A 16083-nucleotide genomic window follows, 5' to 3' on the forward strand; every position below is an offset into this window, starting at 1 on the left:
AATAAATAAAGAGATGAAGGACCAACAAGTGGCGATCAGTGTCTGGACAACATGCTCACGGCACCAATCCTTGTGGTCACCTTCAGAGACGTAGTTCTGATGAAACTGATGATGGTCTGGCACTCACAGAGGGGTATTAAAAGGCTTATTGCTCACATTGTTGAGATCTGGGGGAGAGCAGGGCAGACCCATCAAGCATAACTGAAATGGCCTGAGAGAGCAAAGAAAGGAGCCTGGCCTGGTTGTTTACCGTGGTTGGGGTAGAGTTGGGCACTATAAGGGCAGGTGGTTGCGTGGTTTAAATCTGTTGCCTATGACAGAGAAGGCAGCCCTTGGACTCATCAGCTTGTCCAGGTGTGGGTCACAAGAAAAAAAGGGAAGGGTGAGCCCTATGTTGTTAGCAAACATTAAATAGGGATTCCAGGCCAGATGTGGTGGCTCATGTCTATAATCCCAGCACTTGGGGAGGCCAAGGTGGGAAGATCATTTGAGGTTAGGAGTTTGAGACCAGCCTGGCCAACATGGTGAAACCCTGTCTTTACTAAAAATACAAAAATTTGCTGGGTGTGGTGGCGCACGGCTGTAATCCCAGCTACTGGGGAGGCTGAGGCAGGAGAGTCACTTGAACCTGGGAGGTTGCAGTGAACCAAGATTGTGCTACTGCACTCCAGCCTGGGCGACAGAGGGAGACTCTATCTCAATAAATAAATGCATTATGGATTTGGGCCTAATCCCTTAAATGTAGCAGGAGTTTCAAAGATTATATAAACTTTAGTAGTTTTCCTCACATCAATTAAAACAGGAATTCAATTGTGTTTTCCTCTTACCAATGGAATCAGGAATTCATTTGTCTTAGCAACTGTATACCCTTTCAAATTTCAAAGTTCTCTATGGACATTCACATATAAAAACTGATCTAAAAATGAAAAAAGTACCTGAGAACTTAAATATACCCATCTCGTATCTTGAGGTTCTCTGGCCTCAAGAAACATTTTTAGTTCCAGAATGTTCCTGCCTTACTCCCACCATATCTAACAACCTTCATTTTCAAAGTGAAAGAAGCTAAAATCTTACACACTGACACAGGCAATAAAATTATAAAATGATAAAGGAAACCGGAGTTGAAGGGCCATAATATTCAACAGATAAAATGATCCAAAGGAAACATAAGTATTCTAATTAGCTCAGATAAACAGGCTGCTTCCCCACAATTCACAAGGAAAACCCATATTCGAGAGGTTCAACACCTTAACATGCTTGAGGTCCAGGCTTTCCCTTTGACATGTAACTTCTAGAGTGGAACAGTCCCTGGCGATGAAGGGAAGAGACACTTGAGTAGCGACAGGAATGAACTCCCGGAGCTCCGCACACCCTAATTGGCCCCTGGCAGTGTGAAAACACTTCCTCTCCCAGGCTTCAATTCTCAGGCAGAAGAAACCCTCAGCTGGATTTACTTTAAGGTTCTGACCCCAAAATAACCTCCGAAATTCATTAGCCCTGTGTCCTGGAGACAGCACTCCTGAATTTTACACACTTCCTCAATATGTAAGAATTATACTCTGAATGCGTCAACATTGTGAATGCAAAACAAACCTCATGTCTAAAAAACACGCCCAAGAAAACTGCAGTTACAACCTCAGAAAGCAACCCCTCCACCCAAAACATGTGCATATGGATCCCCAGCTTTCCAGTGCTCTGTAGCTTCCCTCGGTATAAAGAGTTTAGTGGTATGAACAGGGATGCTCCCCAAGAAGAACCAACAGGGCCTTTAATTACTGCTCTTGGCAGGCTCAAGGATGGCCTTAGCTTGGGCAGTAATGTTACTTTGGACCACCACTGATATTTTATTTTTATTTTGTTGTAAAGACAGGATTTTGCCATGTTGCCCAGGCTAATTTTGAACTCTTGGACTCAAGCAATCCTCCCGCCTCATGAGCCACCTAAAGTTCTGGGATTAGACATGAACCACCACAGCCAGCCTAAACAGATACTTTAAATGAGACAAACCCAATGTTTGAAGAATTCTGCAAAATCTCTCAAATCAAGTATTTATGTATAAAGTGTTAAGAAAATTGTAAGGCACCTTAGCAAACCAGCCCTAGTCCCCGAAATCCACAAGTGTCTATTGTTTTCAGAAAATGAAATGTCAGTTATTGGGCTGGGCACGGTGGCTCATGCTTGTAATCTCAGCACTTTGGGAGGCCGAGGCAGGCGGATCACAAGGTCAAGAGATCGAGACCATCCTGGCCAACATGGTGAAACCCCATCTCTACTAAAAATACAAAAATTAGCAGGGCATGGTGGTGGCACCTGTATTCCCAGCTACTAGGGAGGCTGAGGCAGGATCATCACTTGAACCCAGGAGGCAGAGGTTGCAGTGAGCCGAGATTGCGCCACTGCACTCCAGCCTGACAGAGCGAGACTCCGTCTCAAAAAAAGAAAAAGAAATGTCAATTATTATTTCTATGGCAATAAATGTTCTCAATCATATTTGGATATCTCTAGGTGTCATATGGCTATGCTCTGAAATTCCATTTGAAATCACCACAAAAAAAAGAACAGACCTCAAAAACTTACTACGCAACCTAAGGGGAAGAAAAAAAGAAAAAAGTGTTCTCCGATTTCAATGTAATACTGAAGTGTTTTTTTTTTTATGAAATTCACCTCTTTCTTGCCTCTTTAAAATTTTTTTTCTTTTGATGACATGATCTCATATTTGGAAAAATCTAAAGACTCTACAGGAAAACTGTAAGAATAAACGAGTTCAGTAAAGTTGCAGGATACAAAATCAACATACAAAAATCAGTAGCATTTCTATATTCCAACAGTGAACAATGTGAAAAATACATTTAAAAAGTAATCCCATTTATAACAGCCACACATAAAATTAAATACCTAGGAATTAACCAAAGAAGTGAGAGATCTTTATAATGAAAACTATAAAACACTGATGAAAGATATTGCAGAGGACACCAAAAAAATGGAAAAACATTCCATGTTTGTGGATTGCAAGAATCAATATTGTTAAAATGTCCATTTACCCAAAGCAATCTAGAGATTCAATGCAATCCCTACCAAAATACCAAGGATATTCTTCACAGAAATAGAAAAAAAAATCCTAAAATTGTTACGGAACCCCAAAAGACACAGAATAGCCAAAGCTGTCCTAAGCAAAAAGATCAAAACTGGAAGAATCACAGTACCTGACTTCAAATTATACTACAGAGCTATAGTAACCAAAACAGCATGGTACTGGCATAAAGACATACACATAGAAATGGAACAGAATGGAGAACCCAGAAACAAATCCACACACCTAGAGTGAACTCATTTTCGACAAAGGTGCAAAGAATACACACTGGGGAAAAGACAGTTTCTTCAATACATGGTACTGGGAACTGGATAGCCATACACAAAAGAATGAAAATAGATCTTTATCTCTTGCCAAATACAAAAACCAAATCAAAATGGATTAAAGACTTAAATCGAAGACCTCAAACCAGGAAACTACCACAAGAAAATACTGTGGAAAATCTCCAGGACACTGGTCCGGGCAAAAATTTCTTGAGCAATACCCCACAAGCACAGGCAAGCAAAGCAAAAATGGTAAATGGGATCACATCAAGTTAAAAAGCTTCCGCACAGCAAAAGATAACAATCAACAAAGTGGACACAACCCACAGAAGGGGAGAAAATATTTGCAAACTACCATCTGTCAAGGGATTAATATAACCAAAATATATAAGGAGCTCAAACTCTACAGGAAAAAAATCTAATAATCCAATCAAAAAATGCACACAAGATTTGAATAGACAGTTCTCAAAACAAGACATACGAATGGTGAACAGGCATATGAAAAGGTGCTCATATGAAAAAGTGATCATCAGAGAAATGCAAATTAAAACTACAATGAGATACAATCTCACCCCAGTTAAAACAGCTTATGTCAAAAAGACAGGCAATAACAAAAGCTGGAGAGGACATGGAGAAAAGGGAACCTTTGTATCCTGTTGATGGGAACGTAAATTAGTACAACTACTATGGAGAACGGTTTGGAGGTTCCTCAAAAAACTAAAAATTGAGCTACCATATGCCATGCAGCAATCCCACTGCTGGGAATATACCCAAAAGAAAGGAAATCAGTGTAGCAAAGAGACAGCTACACTCCAATATCTGTAGCAGCACTGTTTCAATAGCTAAGATTTGGAAGCAATGGAAGTGTCCCTCAACAGATGAATGGATTTTTAAAATGTGGTACAACTTTGGGAGGCCGAGGCAGGTGATCACCTGAGATCAGGGGTTCGAGACCAGCCTGGCCAATATGACACAATCCCGTCTCTACTAAAAGTACAAAAATTAGCCCCGTGTGGAGGCACATGCCTGTAATCCCAGTAACTCGGGAGGCTGAGGCACAAGAATCGCTTGAACCCTGTAGGCGGAGGTTGCAGTGAGCGGAGATCACACCAGTGCACTCCAGCCTGGGCAACAGAGTGAGACTCTGTCAAAAAAAAAAAGGGGGGGGGTACATATACACAATGGAGTGCTATTCAGCCATAAAAAAGAATGAAATCCAGTCATTTGCAACATGGATTGGAATTGGAGATCATTATGTTACGTGAAATCAGCCACGCACAGAAAGATAAACACCGCATCTTCTCACTTATTTGTGGCATCTATTATAAAAATCGAACAACTGAACTCATGGACTTAGAGAGTAGGGTGGTTATTAGAAGCTAGGAAAGGTAGTGGGAGCCTGAGAGAAAGGAGAGGATAGTTAATGGGTGAAGAAAAAAAAAAGAACTCTACATTTTAAAATAACTTATAGAGTGTAACTGGATTGTTTGCAACTCAGATGCTTGAGGGGATATCCCTTTCTTCATGATGTGCTTATTTCACGTTGCATACCTGCATCAAAACATCTCATGTACTCCATAAATATATACACCTACTATGTAACCACAAAAATTATAATACTTTTAATAGCTGTTGATTATATACATTTCAGATACATGAAGAAAATGACACTCAAATTAAGTGGTCAAATCTTTTCAAGAATACAAAGGCAAGGACGGGCAGTGCCGACCTGAAACTGCTAAAAAGACATGTCATCCAGGGAAGTTTCCAAAGAGGAGCCTCAACCCAAGAGTTTCTGTAGGGTGTCTGTGCTCAGGAGAGATACTGGAAGGAGAATCATAAGGATTTATACAACAAGGTATTCTTTGCCTTCCTCGCATGTAAAATATCCGCAAACAAAAAATAAATCTTTTAAAATGGGTCATCCATGTTCTCTGGAAAAATGAGAAACACGGCGTCCAAGTGAAATGCACCAGAGGCCAAATAATTGATAAAACGCTGTGAATTGGAGAGGGGACGTCAGACTTTGGGAATGCGGGAAGGGATCCGCAAACTTAGGAATTTACTGCCAGCCCCAGGAGGAGGTAGTCTGGAGCCAGGATTATGGATTTGACATGCTGCTTTCCGTACATTTGGAAACCTCAGGGGAAGATGGGTGACCTTTACGGAAAAAGAAGGGACTGAGGACCACCCGGACCACTGCTCGTCCCACGCACGAACGCCACACACTAGTCGGAAACCTCCCCATGACCCTTCCGGGGCTCCCGCGCAACCTGGGGAGACACGGGGCTGCAGGGGTGGAGCTGCCCAGAGAGGGCGCCGGGACCGCAGGCGTAGCGCAGGAACGGGATAGGACACCCGGGGTCCCAGATGCCGGCCCAGCCCCACTCTGCGGCTGAGGGCACCGAGGGCCCAGCTGCGCCAGAGAGACCCGGGTCCCAGACCGCGAAGTCGCCGAGGAGAACCCCGGGTGCCGCCACAGCTGGTTCCGGCCGGTTTCAACCTGTCCCTCTTCAGGTCTCGGGACACCGGCCCCGCACACTCACCATTTTCCGGCTTCCAGCTGTCTGGCCGTCCTCCCTCCTCCTATACAGCGCTGGCCACGGCGCTCGTAGCAGGCGCTATTAGGGACAGGTGACGGTCCAGGCGCCCAGCAACCTCGCTGCGTAACGGCGTACGACGTCCACCTGTTTTGTGACGCGTTGCCCCACCCACCTTCACGTGGCGCTTCTGATTGGGCAGTTTACGAAGCTCCGCCCTCTTCACCTGGAGTGACAGAGCTGCGAAAGGTCATGTCGCTGGGGGAACCCTGCTTCAGTCCGGGCGGAAACCAGTCCCAGGCAGCGGCAGTTGCGTAGAAGCCGAACTTGTTCCCAGCCTCTCGATGGACTCTGGCATCCTGTCGCAGCTGTTTCTGAACGCGGGACACAAGTTTGAGCAGCGAATTCTAGCCTCAGTTGCCAGACGTACTGACCCTTTAAGGAACAAGTCCACAGCAAGAGGGTCACCCAGGCAAGTCCAGATTGGAACAAGAGGGTCTGACTCCTCCAGGGGCCAGGGACTTGGCCTGAGTCTAGAGGGCACTCGTGGAACTGTGAGCCCCGTTCACAAACACAGACACTTAAAAATGACCTCACCGTGTGTAATAAGAGTCTAGCTCCATTCTGATATTGACGGCTAACGACATTAAGACCTCCACCCATCTCTTCCCCAATCCCCACACATTTACAATCTCTTTGAACCCCACATCCCTAGCATGGATGCAAGGACGCTTATCAGACTAACCACAGCTGTGAGATATTTCAATTAAACTCTGAAGTGTACATTTCACACTAAAGGAAAATTTATTTTAGATAGGTTACAGATTGTGTTCCCAGAGAACTTTGAAATGTAAACGACTATGATATACCTAAGGTAACTGAATTCCTATTTTCACTGATACAAAAATGAACAATAAAAAGTGATGTAAATTAGGGTATATCTGGAAACTCTTAGTATGTTTAACAGATTAGATCAAAAATCTGAAGTCATATTTATTTGAAAAGCTATATAAAAATAAAACACTACACAATGCACCCCTTTTAAGCATACAATTCAGTAAAGTATATTCAAAGATGCAAACAGATAGTCATCACCACAGTCAATTATAGAACTTTTTTTCTTTTTTTTTTTTTTGAGATGGAGTCTACTCTCTCGCCCAGGCTGGAGTGCAGAATACAATGGTGCGATCTCGGGTCACTACAACCTCCGCTTCCCGGGTTCAAGTGATTCTCCTGCCTCAGCCTCCAGAGTAGCTGGGATTACAGGTGCACACCACCACGCCCGGTTGATTTTTCTATTTTTAGTGGAGACGGGGTTTCACCATGTGGACCAGGCTGGTCTCGAACTCCTGACCTCAAGTGAGTTGCCTGCCTCAGTCTCCCAAAGTGCTGGGATTACAGGCATGAGCCACCGCACCTGGCCTAAAACATTTTCATTACCTCAAAAAAGAAACTCCTGGCAGGGCACGGTGGCTCATGCCTGTAATCCCAGCATTTTGGGAGGCCAAGGCAGGAGGATAGCTTGAGCCCAGAAGTTCATGACCAGCCCTGACAAGAGCGCAAAACCCCATCTCTGGAAAAAAAAAAAAAAATTAATTGGGCATGGTGGTACACACCTGTGGGAGGCTGAGATGGGAGAATTGCTTGAATCCAGAAGTTTGAGAGTGCAGTGAGCCATGACAGCCTGGGCTACAGTGCAAAACCCCATCTCTTAAAAAAGAAAACATTAAAAACAACAAACAAAAAAACAAAGTGGCTGCTCTATTTTCCATTCTCACCAGCAGTGTATGAGAGTTCCAAATTCTCCATATCCTTGACATGTGTTATCTCACTTTTTCATTCTACCCATCCTAGTGGGTTTGAAGTGGTATTTCATTGCCTTTTTGTTTAGCATTTACTTAATGATGTCCAGCATCTTTTTAGGTCCCCTTGCTCAGTTGTTTATCTTCCTTAGAAAAATGTATATTCAGCTGGGTGCTGTGGCTCACACCTGTAATCCCAGCACTTTGGAAGGCCGAGGTGGGCCGATCACTTCACCCTAGGAGTTTGAGACCAGCCTGGCCAACATGGCAAAACCCATCTTGACTCAAAATACAAAAATTAGCCAGGTGTGGTGGCATATACCTGTTAATCCAAGCTACTCCAGAGCAAGACCATGTCCCCTCCACCTCCAGAAAAAGTCAGCTGTAAAACAGGCTCTGGCAAATCCTTCAGGAAGTATTCTGAAAGGTTTTTTTATTGCCGTTTTTTGGGGGTTTTTTGAGACAAAGTCTTGTCCTGTCACTGGAGGCTGCGGCAGGTGAATCACTTGAACTGGGGAAGTGGAAGTTGCAGTGAGCCGAGATCGCGCCACTGCACTCCAGCCTGGGTGACAGAGTGAGACTCTGTCTCAAAAAAAAAAATTACCCAGGGTAGAATTAAGTTCACCTCTTCACTACATCAAATACAGAGAAATTTTTTGCTTCCTTAAGTAGGAGTCAAGCAACCTAAAAGCAGCATAAATCCTGCAATAAATTCTTTTAACTACCCTCTTACTGATACACCTCACAGTCATTACTGTTTTGTAGTGGGTTTTTTTTTTTTTTTTTTTTTTTGATACAGTCTCACTCTGTTGCCCAGGCTGGAGTACAGTGGTGCGCCGGGCTCACTGCAACCTCCACTCCCAAGTAGCTGGGATGACAGATGTGTGCCACCACACCAGGCTAATTTTTGTATTTTTAGTAGAGACAGGTTGTTGCTATGTTGTCCAAGCTGGTCTCCAATTCCTGGTCTCAAGTGATCTGCCTGCATTGGCCTCCCAAAATGCTGGTATTACAGGTGTGAGCCACCGTGCCCGGCCTGTGGTAGTATTACCACAATTTATTACATCCTGTTTGACAACAGGTACGTTCCTGATAGTCGTTGGAAAGAAATCACTCACAACATGATTTGACTTTTGGTATTATGCATATGAAAAACTACTATCATCATAAAAGTTGTAATCGAATAAGCATGAAAACTAAAATTTAAGAGAAAAAAGAGGCCTGAAGTTGTAAGCTCACAGTAATGTTGACTCACAATGTTGGACAAAGAGCTTAATTATAAAGTTTATCTGATCCATGATTGGAATGGGTATTTTAATATATATTCTCAATAAATACAAAACTCACTAGACAGTAAGCAAGTTGTTTGCACAGTTAATATTTCTAAGAAATGTGTGAGAACTTTTGTTTGAGGAAGACATGTATATTGTTTGTAATCATATATAATCAAACATAATTCAAAATAAACTGAGGGACTACATTCAGCTATGAATAACAGGACACACCCACAATGTTTCTGTAATGAATAAGGTGCTTATTCTCACATGAAAGAATGGGGTGAGACCCATCTCTGCATAATGCGGCAGAGCAACAAGCTTCATGTAGGGTTTTTGGTTTTGTTTTTGGATAGTGCCATTGTAGATCTCAACCTGTATCAGTAACACTCACTATCCCTATGGACAAAAATGTTTATGTACAAACTGGACCGTACAGGAACCAAGTCAGATCATCACACTATTCCCAACAATGACAATATGAACTGATTACTTGGCAGATACATTAGGGCTTTCAGGGATATCCAAATGGCAGCTGAATCTTGGATATGAAGCTTGTAAGAACATCTATGGAAATCTATAACTTTGAGAACATGGAGGTGAAGTGGCTGGTGGTGGATTAGAGAATACTCTTTTTTTTTTTTTTTTTTTTTTTTTTGAGACAGGGTCTCATTCTGTACTCTTGTCACCCAGGTTGGAGTGCAGTGGCGTGATCTTGGCTCACTGCAACCTTCACCTCCCCGGCTCAAGCAATTCGTCTGCCTCAGCTGGGACTATAAGCATGCGATACCACACCCAGCTAATTTTTGTATTTTTAGTAGAGTAAGGGTTTCACCACGTTGACCACGCTGGTCTCGAACTCCTGACCTCAGGTGATCCGCCCGCTTTGGCCTCCCAAAGTGCTAGAATTACAGGTGTGAGCCACCACATCCGGCTGAGGATACTCTTGATTGGCAGGGCAAAGAATCAGGAAAATGGGCTAGATGACAATGTCCAAACAGCCCATATGAATCTGTCTCTCCGTATGATGCCTCCAAAATCTGACTAATGCCTTCTTCACTTCTGCGTTCTAACCTTCTGGGAATTTAGGCTTTGATGCACTCTACATGTAACCGTAAAAGAAAGAAATTCTGGGCCAGGCAGAGTGGCTTATGCCTATAATCCTAGTGCTTTAAGAGGCTGAGGCTTGAGGGTAACTTGAGGCCAGGAGTTTGAGACCAGTCTGGGCAACACAGCAAGACACCATCTCTACTAAAAAAAGATTAAAAACCAAAAACAAAAACATTAGCTGGGCTTGGTGGCACATACCTATAGTTCCAGCCATTTGGGAGGCTGAGGTTGGAAGATTATCTGAGCTTGAGAGTTTGAGGTTACAGTGAGCCACAAATGTGCCATTGCACTCCAGCCTGGGTGACAGAGTGAGACCCCATTTCAGAAAGAAAGAAAGAAAAAAAGAAAGAAATGAAGTCTGAAAAGTTTAGTTCCCATTACCCAGATTGACATGACACAATTCATGAAAGGCATCTCCCATTCTAGATTTTATTATCCTATCATAGCTGTCTCCTTATCCCAAAATCAATTATACAAATAACAGCCAGAATAAATAACAAGGAGTAAAGAACAACAGGTTAAAATAATAATTCACGAGACTACAGTCTATGATAAACTTTACATATTTAGAATGAATACCAACTCTTTAATAGGAAGGAAAATAAAATTCTTTGAGCCAAGAAAAAAAAAATGGGCTAAGTGTGATGGCTTACACATGTAATCCCAGCACTTTAGGAGGCTGAGGCGGGTGGATCACTTGAGGTCAGGAGTTTAAGACCAGCCTGGCCAACATGGTGAAACCCCATCTCTACTGAAAACACAAAAAATTAGCCAGGTGTGGTGGCACATGGCTGTAGTCCCAGCTTCTTAGGAGGCTGAGGTGGGATAACCACTTGAACCCAGAAGGCAGAGGTTGCAGTGAGCCGAGATCGCACCACTGTACTCCAGCTTGGGCAACAGAGCACAGAGCGAGACCCTGTCTCAAAAAGAAAAAAAGAAAAAAAAGGAGTTGTTCCAATAAATATGATGGAATATATATAATGTGGGAAGGGAATCAAGAACCTGCTAAATGAAGCAAGTAGGTTCATACCAACATTTATTAAGACTTATTTTTCAGTGGTCCTCAATCACAGAACAATTAAGCAACCATATACAATTTAATAGACCTGAATATGAGAAACACATTTAAATTCATCGTTGGATTAAACACATTTCAAAATGGAAAGACAAATATTTTAATTACTGACCTAAAACAACACTACCTATGAAATTCATGCACTATTGCTTTCAGATTACTTACAGGATTATATCAACTTAACATTTCTTTGTGAGATTAAGCATTTGAAATCCATAGAGAACTATTTTAAATATGAGCCACTAATTAACAAAATATACATATAGCTTCTACATTTCCATCAGGTTATTATGTATTTTCTAGAGACTACATGACCCGCTATGCATGAGGCTTTTTGAAGTACTTACATTTATAGGATTTTGCTATATTTTAAGTCTTTGAATGACTTTTTTTTTTTTTGAGAGGAGGTCTTGCTATGTTTTGCACACTTGAAACTCCGTCTCAAACTCCTGACCTCAAGTGATCTGCCAGCCTCAGCCTCCCAAAGTGCTGGGATTACAGGTGTGAGCTACCACACCCAGCCAGAGCCGAAACACCTGTTCAGATTCAATACCTCAACTAATGAGGCCCTGCTGGGATTGAAACCCAGCATCTCCTGTTTGCCAGACAAGTACTTTAATCCACGAAGCCACAGAGCCCTCAAATGATTTTCAAAGTATATTATAATGGAAAACCTTCCTCATGGTTTTCACATTTATAGTGTTTTGATCCAGAGTGCATTCTTACATGTTGTTGAAAGCATGTGGGCTGGTTAAAAACGTTTGGACATTGCTTATATTCAAGAGCTTTCTCTCCTCTGTGTGTTCTTTCATGGCTTCAAGTGGAACTAAAATGACTAAAGGCTCTCCCACACTCTTTACATTTACCAGGGTTCTCTCCACTATGCATTCAATGTGTGACAGGATTGTGTGATGACAAAACCTTTCCTACACTCTTTACACAGGATTTCTCTCAAATATGTGTTCCCTTCCAAAAAGCATTTGTTCGGTTTTCTCCATGATGAGTTATTTCCTGTATTTGAAAGGAACTAAAATGATTGAAAGCTTTCCCATGTTACTTACATTTATATGGCTTCTCTCCAGAATTCTTTCTTTCATGTATTAAAAAAGGCACCGACAGAATTTCATGCTTTCCCACATTACTTACATTCATAGGGCTTCTCTTCAGTGAGTATTTTAATGTATCTGATATGAACCCAGAGCATTAAAGGCTTTCCCACATGCATTTATAAGGTGGTCCATCTTCAGCGTGTGTTAACATGTGTCTCTGAAAGCTGGCACGGCAAGAATAGGCTTTCCCACATTCCTTACAATGATAGGGTTTCTGTCCAGTGTGAGTCCTTTCATGTAGTCGAAAGGAACTAGAAGATCTAAAGGCTTTACCACATCGCTTACATTCAAAGGGTTTCTCACCAGTGTGAATCATTTCATGTGTTCGAAAGGAGTTGAGATAACTGAAGGCTTTTCCACATTGCTTACACTCATAGGGTTTCTCTCCAGTATGAGTTCTTTCATGTATTCGAATTGATGTCGAAGAAACGAAAGCTTTACCACAATGTTTACATACATAGGGTTTCTCTCCAGTGTGAGTTCTTTCATGTATTCGAAATGGACTCAGAGAATGAAAGGGTTTCCCACATACCTTACATTTGTAAGGTCCTTCTCCAGTATGCTTTATCATGTGTCTTCGCATACTGGGGATGCAGCTGAATGCTTCCCCACATTCCTTACATTCATAGGGTTTTTCTCCAGTGTGAGTCCTTTCATGTATTTGAAAAGTACTGGCGGATCTAAAGGCTTTACCACATTGCTTACATACAAAGGGCTTCTCACCAGTGTGAATTCTTTCATGTAGTCGAAGGGAGGGGAGATAACTGAAGGCCTTCCCACACTGCTTGCATTCATAAGGTTTCTCTCCAGTATGGGTTCTTTCATGTATTCTTAAGGTTGGGGAACAACTGAAGGCTTTACCACATTGCTTACATTTAAAGGGTTTCTCTCCAGTGTGAATCCTTTCATGTACTTGAAATGAACTCAGAGAATGAAAGGGTTTCCCACATACCTGACATTTATAAGGCCCATCTCCTGTGTGCTTTATCATGTGTCTTCGAACACTTGTGATACAAGTGAAGGCTTTTCCACATTCCTTACATTCATAGGGTTTCTCTCCAGTGTGACTTCTTTCATGTGTTCGAAATCTACTGGGATAATCAAATGCTTTTCCACATACCTTACATTTATATGGTGTATATCCACTGTGTGTGATAATGTGTCTTCTAATTCTTTTGAGAGAAAAGAAGGTTTTTCCACATTCCTTACAATCATAGAGTTTCTCTCCAGTGTGAATTATCTCATGTGTTCGAAAGGAGTGGTGAGAACTGAAGGGTTTCCAACATTGGTTACGTGTATCTGGCTTCTCTCCATATTCCTGATATTCCTTTGGTTCATGTCCACTGTGATCTCTGATGTGTCTATTAAGGGATGAGTGACCCATGCTGACTTCTCCATATACAAAGCTTTCACAGAGTTTCACTCCAGGAATTTTCTTGCTCAGATTCTGATTTGCAAACTGGCTAAAAATTCCTCCACGCTGACTACCATCTTTACTTTGATAGAATCTTTCTAACATATGACTTCTGTAAAAAATGAGAAGGACATTACTAAGGATTTGTTAACCGTTTTATATTAATAGCTACTATTAAACTTGCATTTTCAATATTATCAGGTAAAGCGTAGACTTGATGCCAAGTCTGATTTGAGTATGAATGGATTCAATGCTTTGCAATGGGCTTGACCACAACTATCACTCAGTGATACTCCTAAATAGACTTTCTTAATTCTCTTGCCAAATGAACGTTTTTATAAAAACTGAACATCTGTTTACACTGAAGAATATGTATTTGGGGAAACTATTCTAAAAATAAATCAATTTGAAGCTTGGCTTATCAGTTATGTTTGCCTGTTTTTAAAATTTCATGACATGCTGAGATACTTTCAATGGAATTTGCTTTGTCGGAGTACAGATTACCTTAGATTTCTCCTTCGGTGTTTGTAGTGATCTTTAATGTTCTGGTCCTTCCATTTTTTCCCTAAAACAGAGACCCAGAAAAATTCTGAATTAATGCAAAATTATAGAAAAATTATTAGATTCTAGATTCATGTTACCCTGTGACTATGCCTGTTTTAGCCCCCCAAGTATTCTTCCTCCATGATGCAAACCATGGAACAGCATCACTGCACAAGAAACACTTCTTCTCCAATTGACTAAATGATGGAAGCATATAATCCTTACCTATAGAGGCCAGATTCCTCATGGTTTCCCACATCACATCTCTGTAGAGATTCTTCTGGGAAGGATCCAGCAAAGCCCACTCCTCCTGGGTGAAGTTCACATCTACATCCTCGAAGGCCACCGAGTCCTGAAACATCCCACACATGTGGAGAGGAGAATGGGTGAGACAGACAGGGCTGGGGAACTTTACTCAATTCCTAAGAAGTTCACGTTTCAGGGGTCTCCAAACATTTACTCCACTGTTTGGTCAGCATCCTCACTTCCTTCCACACAGCAACTCTCATACTAGTATTGAACTATTGGGTAGAGCAATAGCAGTGTCTGATATCTTTATTGGTGGTGGTTCCAAGGAGTAATACATGCTGCCTGAGTCACATCTAATGTCTGCTCGTACAGTGGACCTGGAGAACCTGTCATAACAAAGTCCTACCACCTAGTGAGGAAAAGAGTTTATACTAGCAGTCCTGAGACTGCTTACCCTTAAAAAAAGGCTCCTCACTCCTGACAACGTTCATCTGAGGTAGGAGACCAACAGGACTTGTTTTCTGATCACAACCCTCCTGGCCAAAACAGGATCTGGCACAGGCAGGTTAAAGTAAAGAAAGTGGCCAAAACCAGATGACGAGAACGGAGATCTCTAGAGGCTCTCGCTGCTCATTAGCATAAATGCTATGACAGTTTACAAATGCCATGGCAATGATCTGAAAGTTATCACTCCTTCCTTAGAAAGTTTTAAATAACCCACCCCTTAATTTGCATATAATTTAAAGTGGGTATATACGTAGTTGCCAAGAGCCCATATGTTGCTGACTCTGGGTGTAATGCCTATGAGTCAGCACTGATCCACAAAGACCAGTACTGTTAAATAAAAGACTGCTATCTAACACCATTGGCCTGCCCTTGAATTCTTCCCTGGGCAAAGCCAGAAACCATACTGGGATAAGCCCCAATTTTAGGGCACACCTGTCCTGTATCACATCCATTCCTGGTATCTGGCAAATGGATTTGGGGAAGGAGCCCAATGACCTATATAAGAGTAGCTTAGTGCCTACACTTTTTATGGAAAAAATATGAAAATTTCTGGTCTCCCACCTTCCGAGAGTTTGGGATTTTGTTACACGCATAACCCATACTGCCCACCTGATGAGCCCCCAGAAACACTCTAGGAAGCATTTCACGTGTGTTCTCACAATTGGTAACTGGGAAAATTAATCCCATCTTCTGTTATTACACTAAGAGAGAATACTCACAAGCTCGTACCCATCCTGCAGATCAAATATAATTAAGTACTAAATGAAGGATTTTTTACCATCTTTTTTTTTTTTTGAGATGGAGTCTGGCTCTCAGTCGCCCAGGCGAGAGTGCAGTGGTGCAATCTCGGCTCACTGCAAGCTCCGCCTCCCGAGTTCAAGCCATTCTCCTGCCTCAGCTTCCCAAGTAGCTGGGACTACAGGTGCCCGCTGCCACGCCCAGCTAATTTTTTTGTATTTTTTAGTAGAGACGGAGTTTCGTGTTAGCCAGGATAGTCTCGATCTCCTGACTTTGTGATCCAGCCACCTTGGCCTCCTAAAGTGTTGGGATTACAGACGTGAGCCACCAGGCCCGTGCCCGGCTTTTTTTTTTTTTTTTTTTTTTTT

The 16083-nt window shown here is 42.1% G+C and overlaps 1 protein-coding gene across 5 annotated transcripts in view; it reads right to left on the reverse strand.

The window, feature by feature from the left end:
* Positions 1 to 11099: 11099 nt before the first annotated feature.
* ZNF136 (zinc finger protein 136) overlaps positions 11100 to 16083 on the reverse strand; it is a 45336-nt gene continuing 40352 nt past the window's right edge. For 3 of the 5 annotated variants that reach the window (XM_011954755.1, XM_011954757.1, XM_011954756.1), the window contains 3 exons: positions 14447 to 14573; positions 14183 to 14243; positions 11100 to 13790 (listed from right to left, as the gene is read on the reverse strand). In XM_011954755.1, coding sequence (XP_011810145.1) covers positions 12359 to 13790; positions 14183 to 14243; positions 14447 to 14573 — 1620 coding nt within the window. In that variant the 3' untranslated portion in view covers positions 11100 to 12358. Of the gene's footprint in view, positions 13791 to 14182; positions 14244 to 14446; positions 15722 to 16083 lie in introns of those variants that run through there. The other 2 variants (XM_011954754.1, XM_011954758.1) reach the window with 2 other exon arrangements.

The sequence above is a fragment of the Colobus angolensis genome, unplaced genomic scaffold, assembly GCF_000951035.1.
Source record: "Colobus angolensis palliatus isolate OR3802 unplaced genomic scaffold, Cang.pa_1.0 Scaffold39, whole genome shotgun sequence".
In the NCBI taxonomy this organism is placed as follows: Eukaryota; Metazoa; Chordata; class Mammalia; order Primates; family Cercopithecidae; genus Colobus; species Colobus angolensis.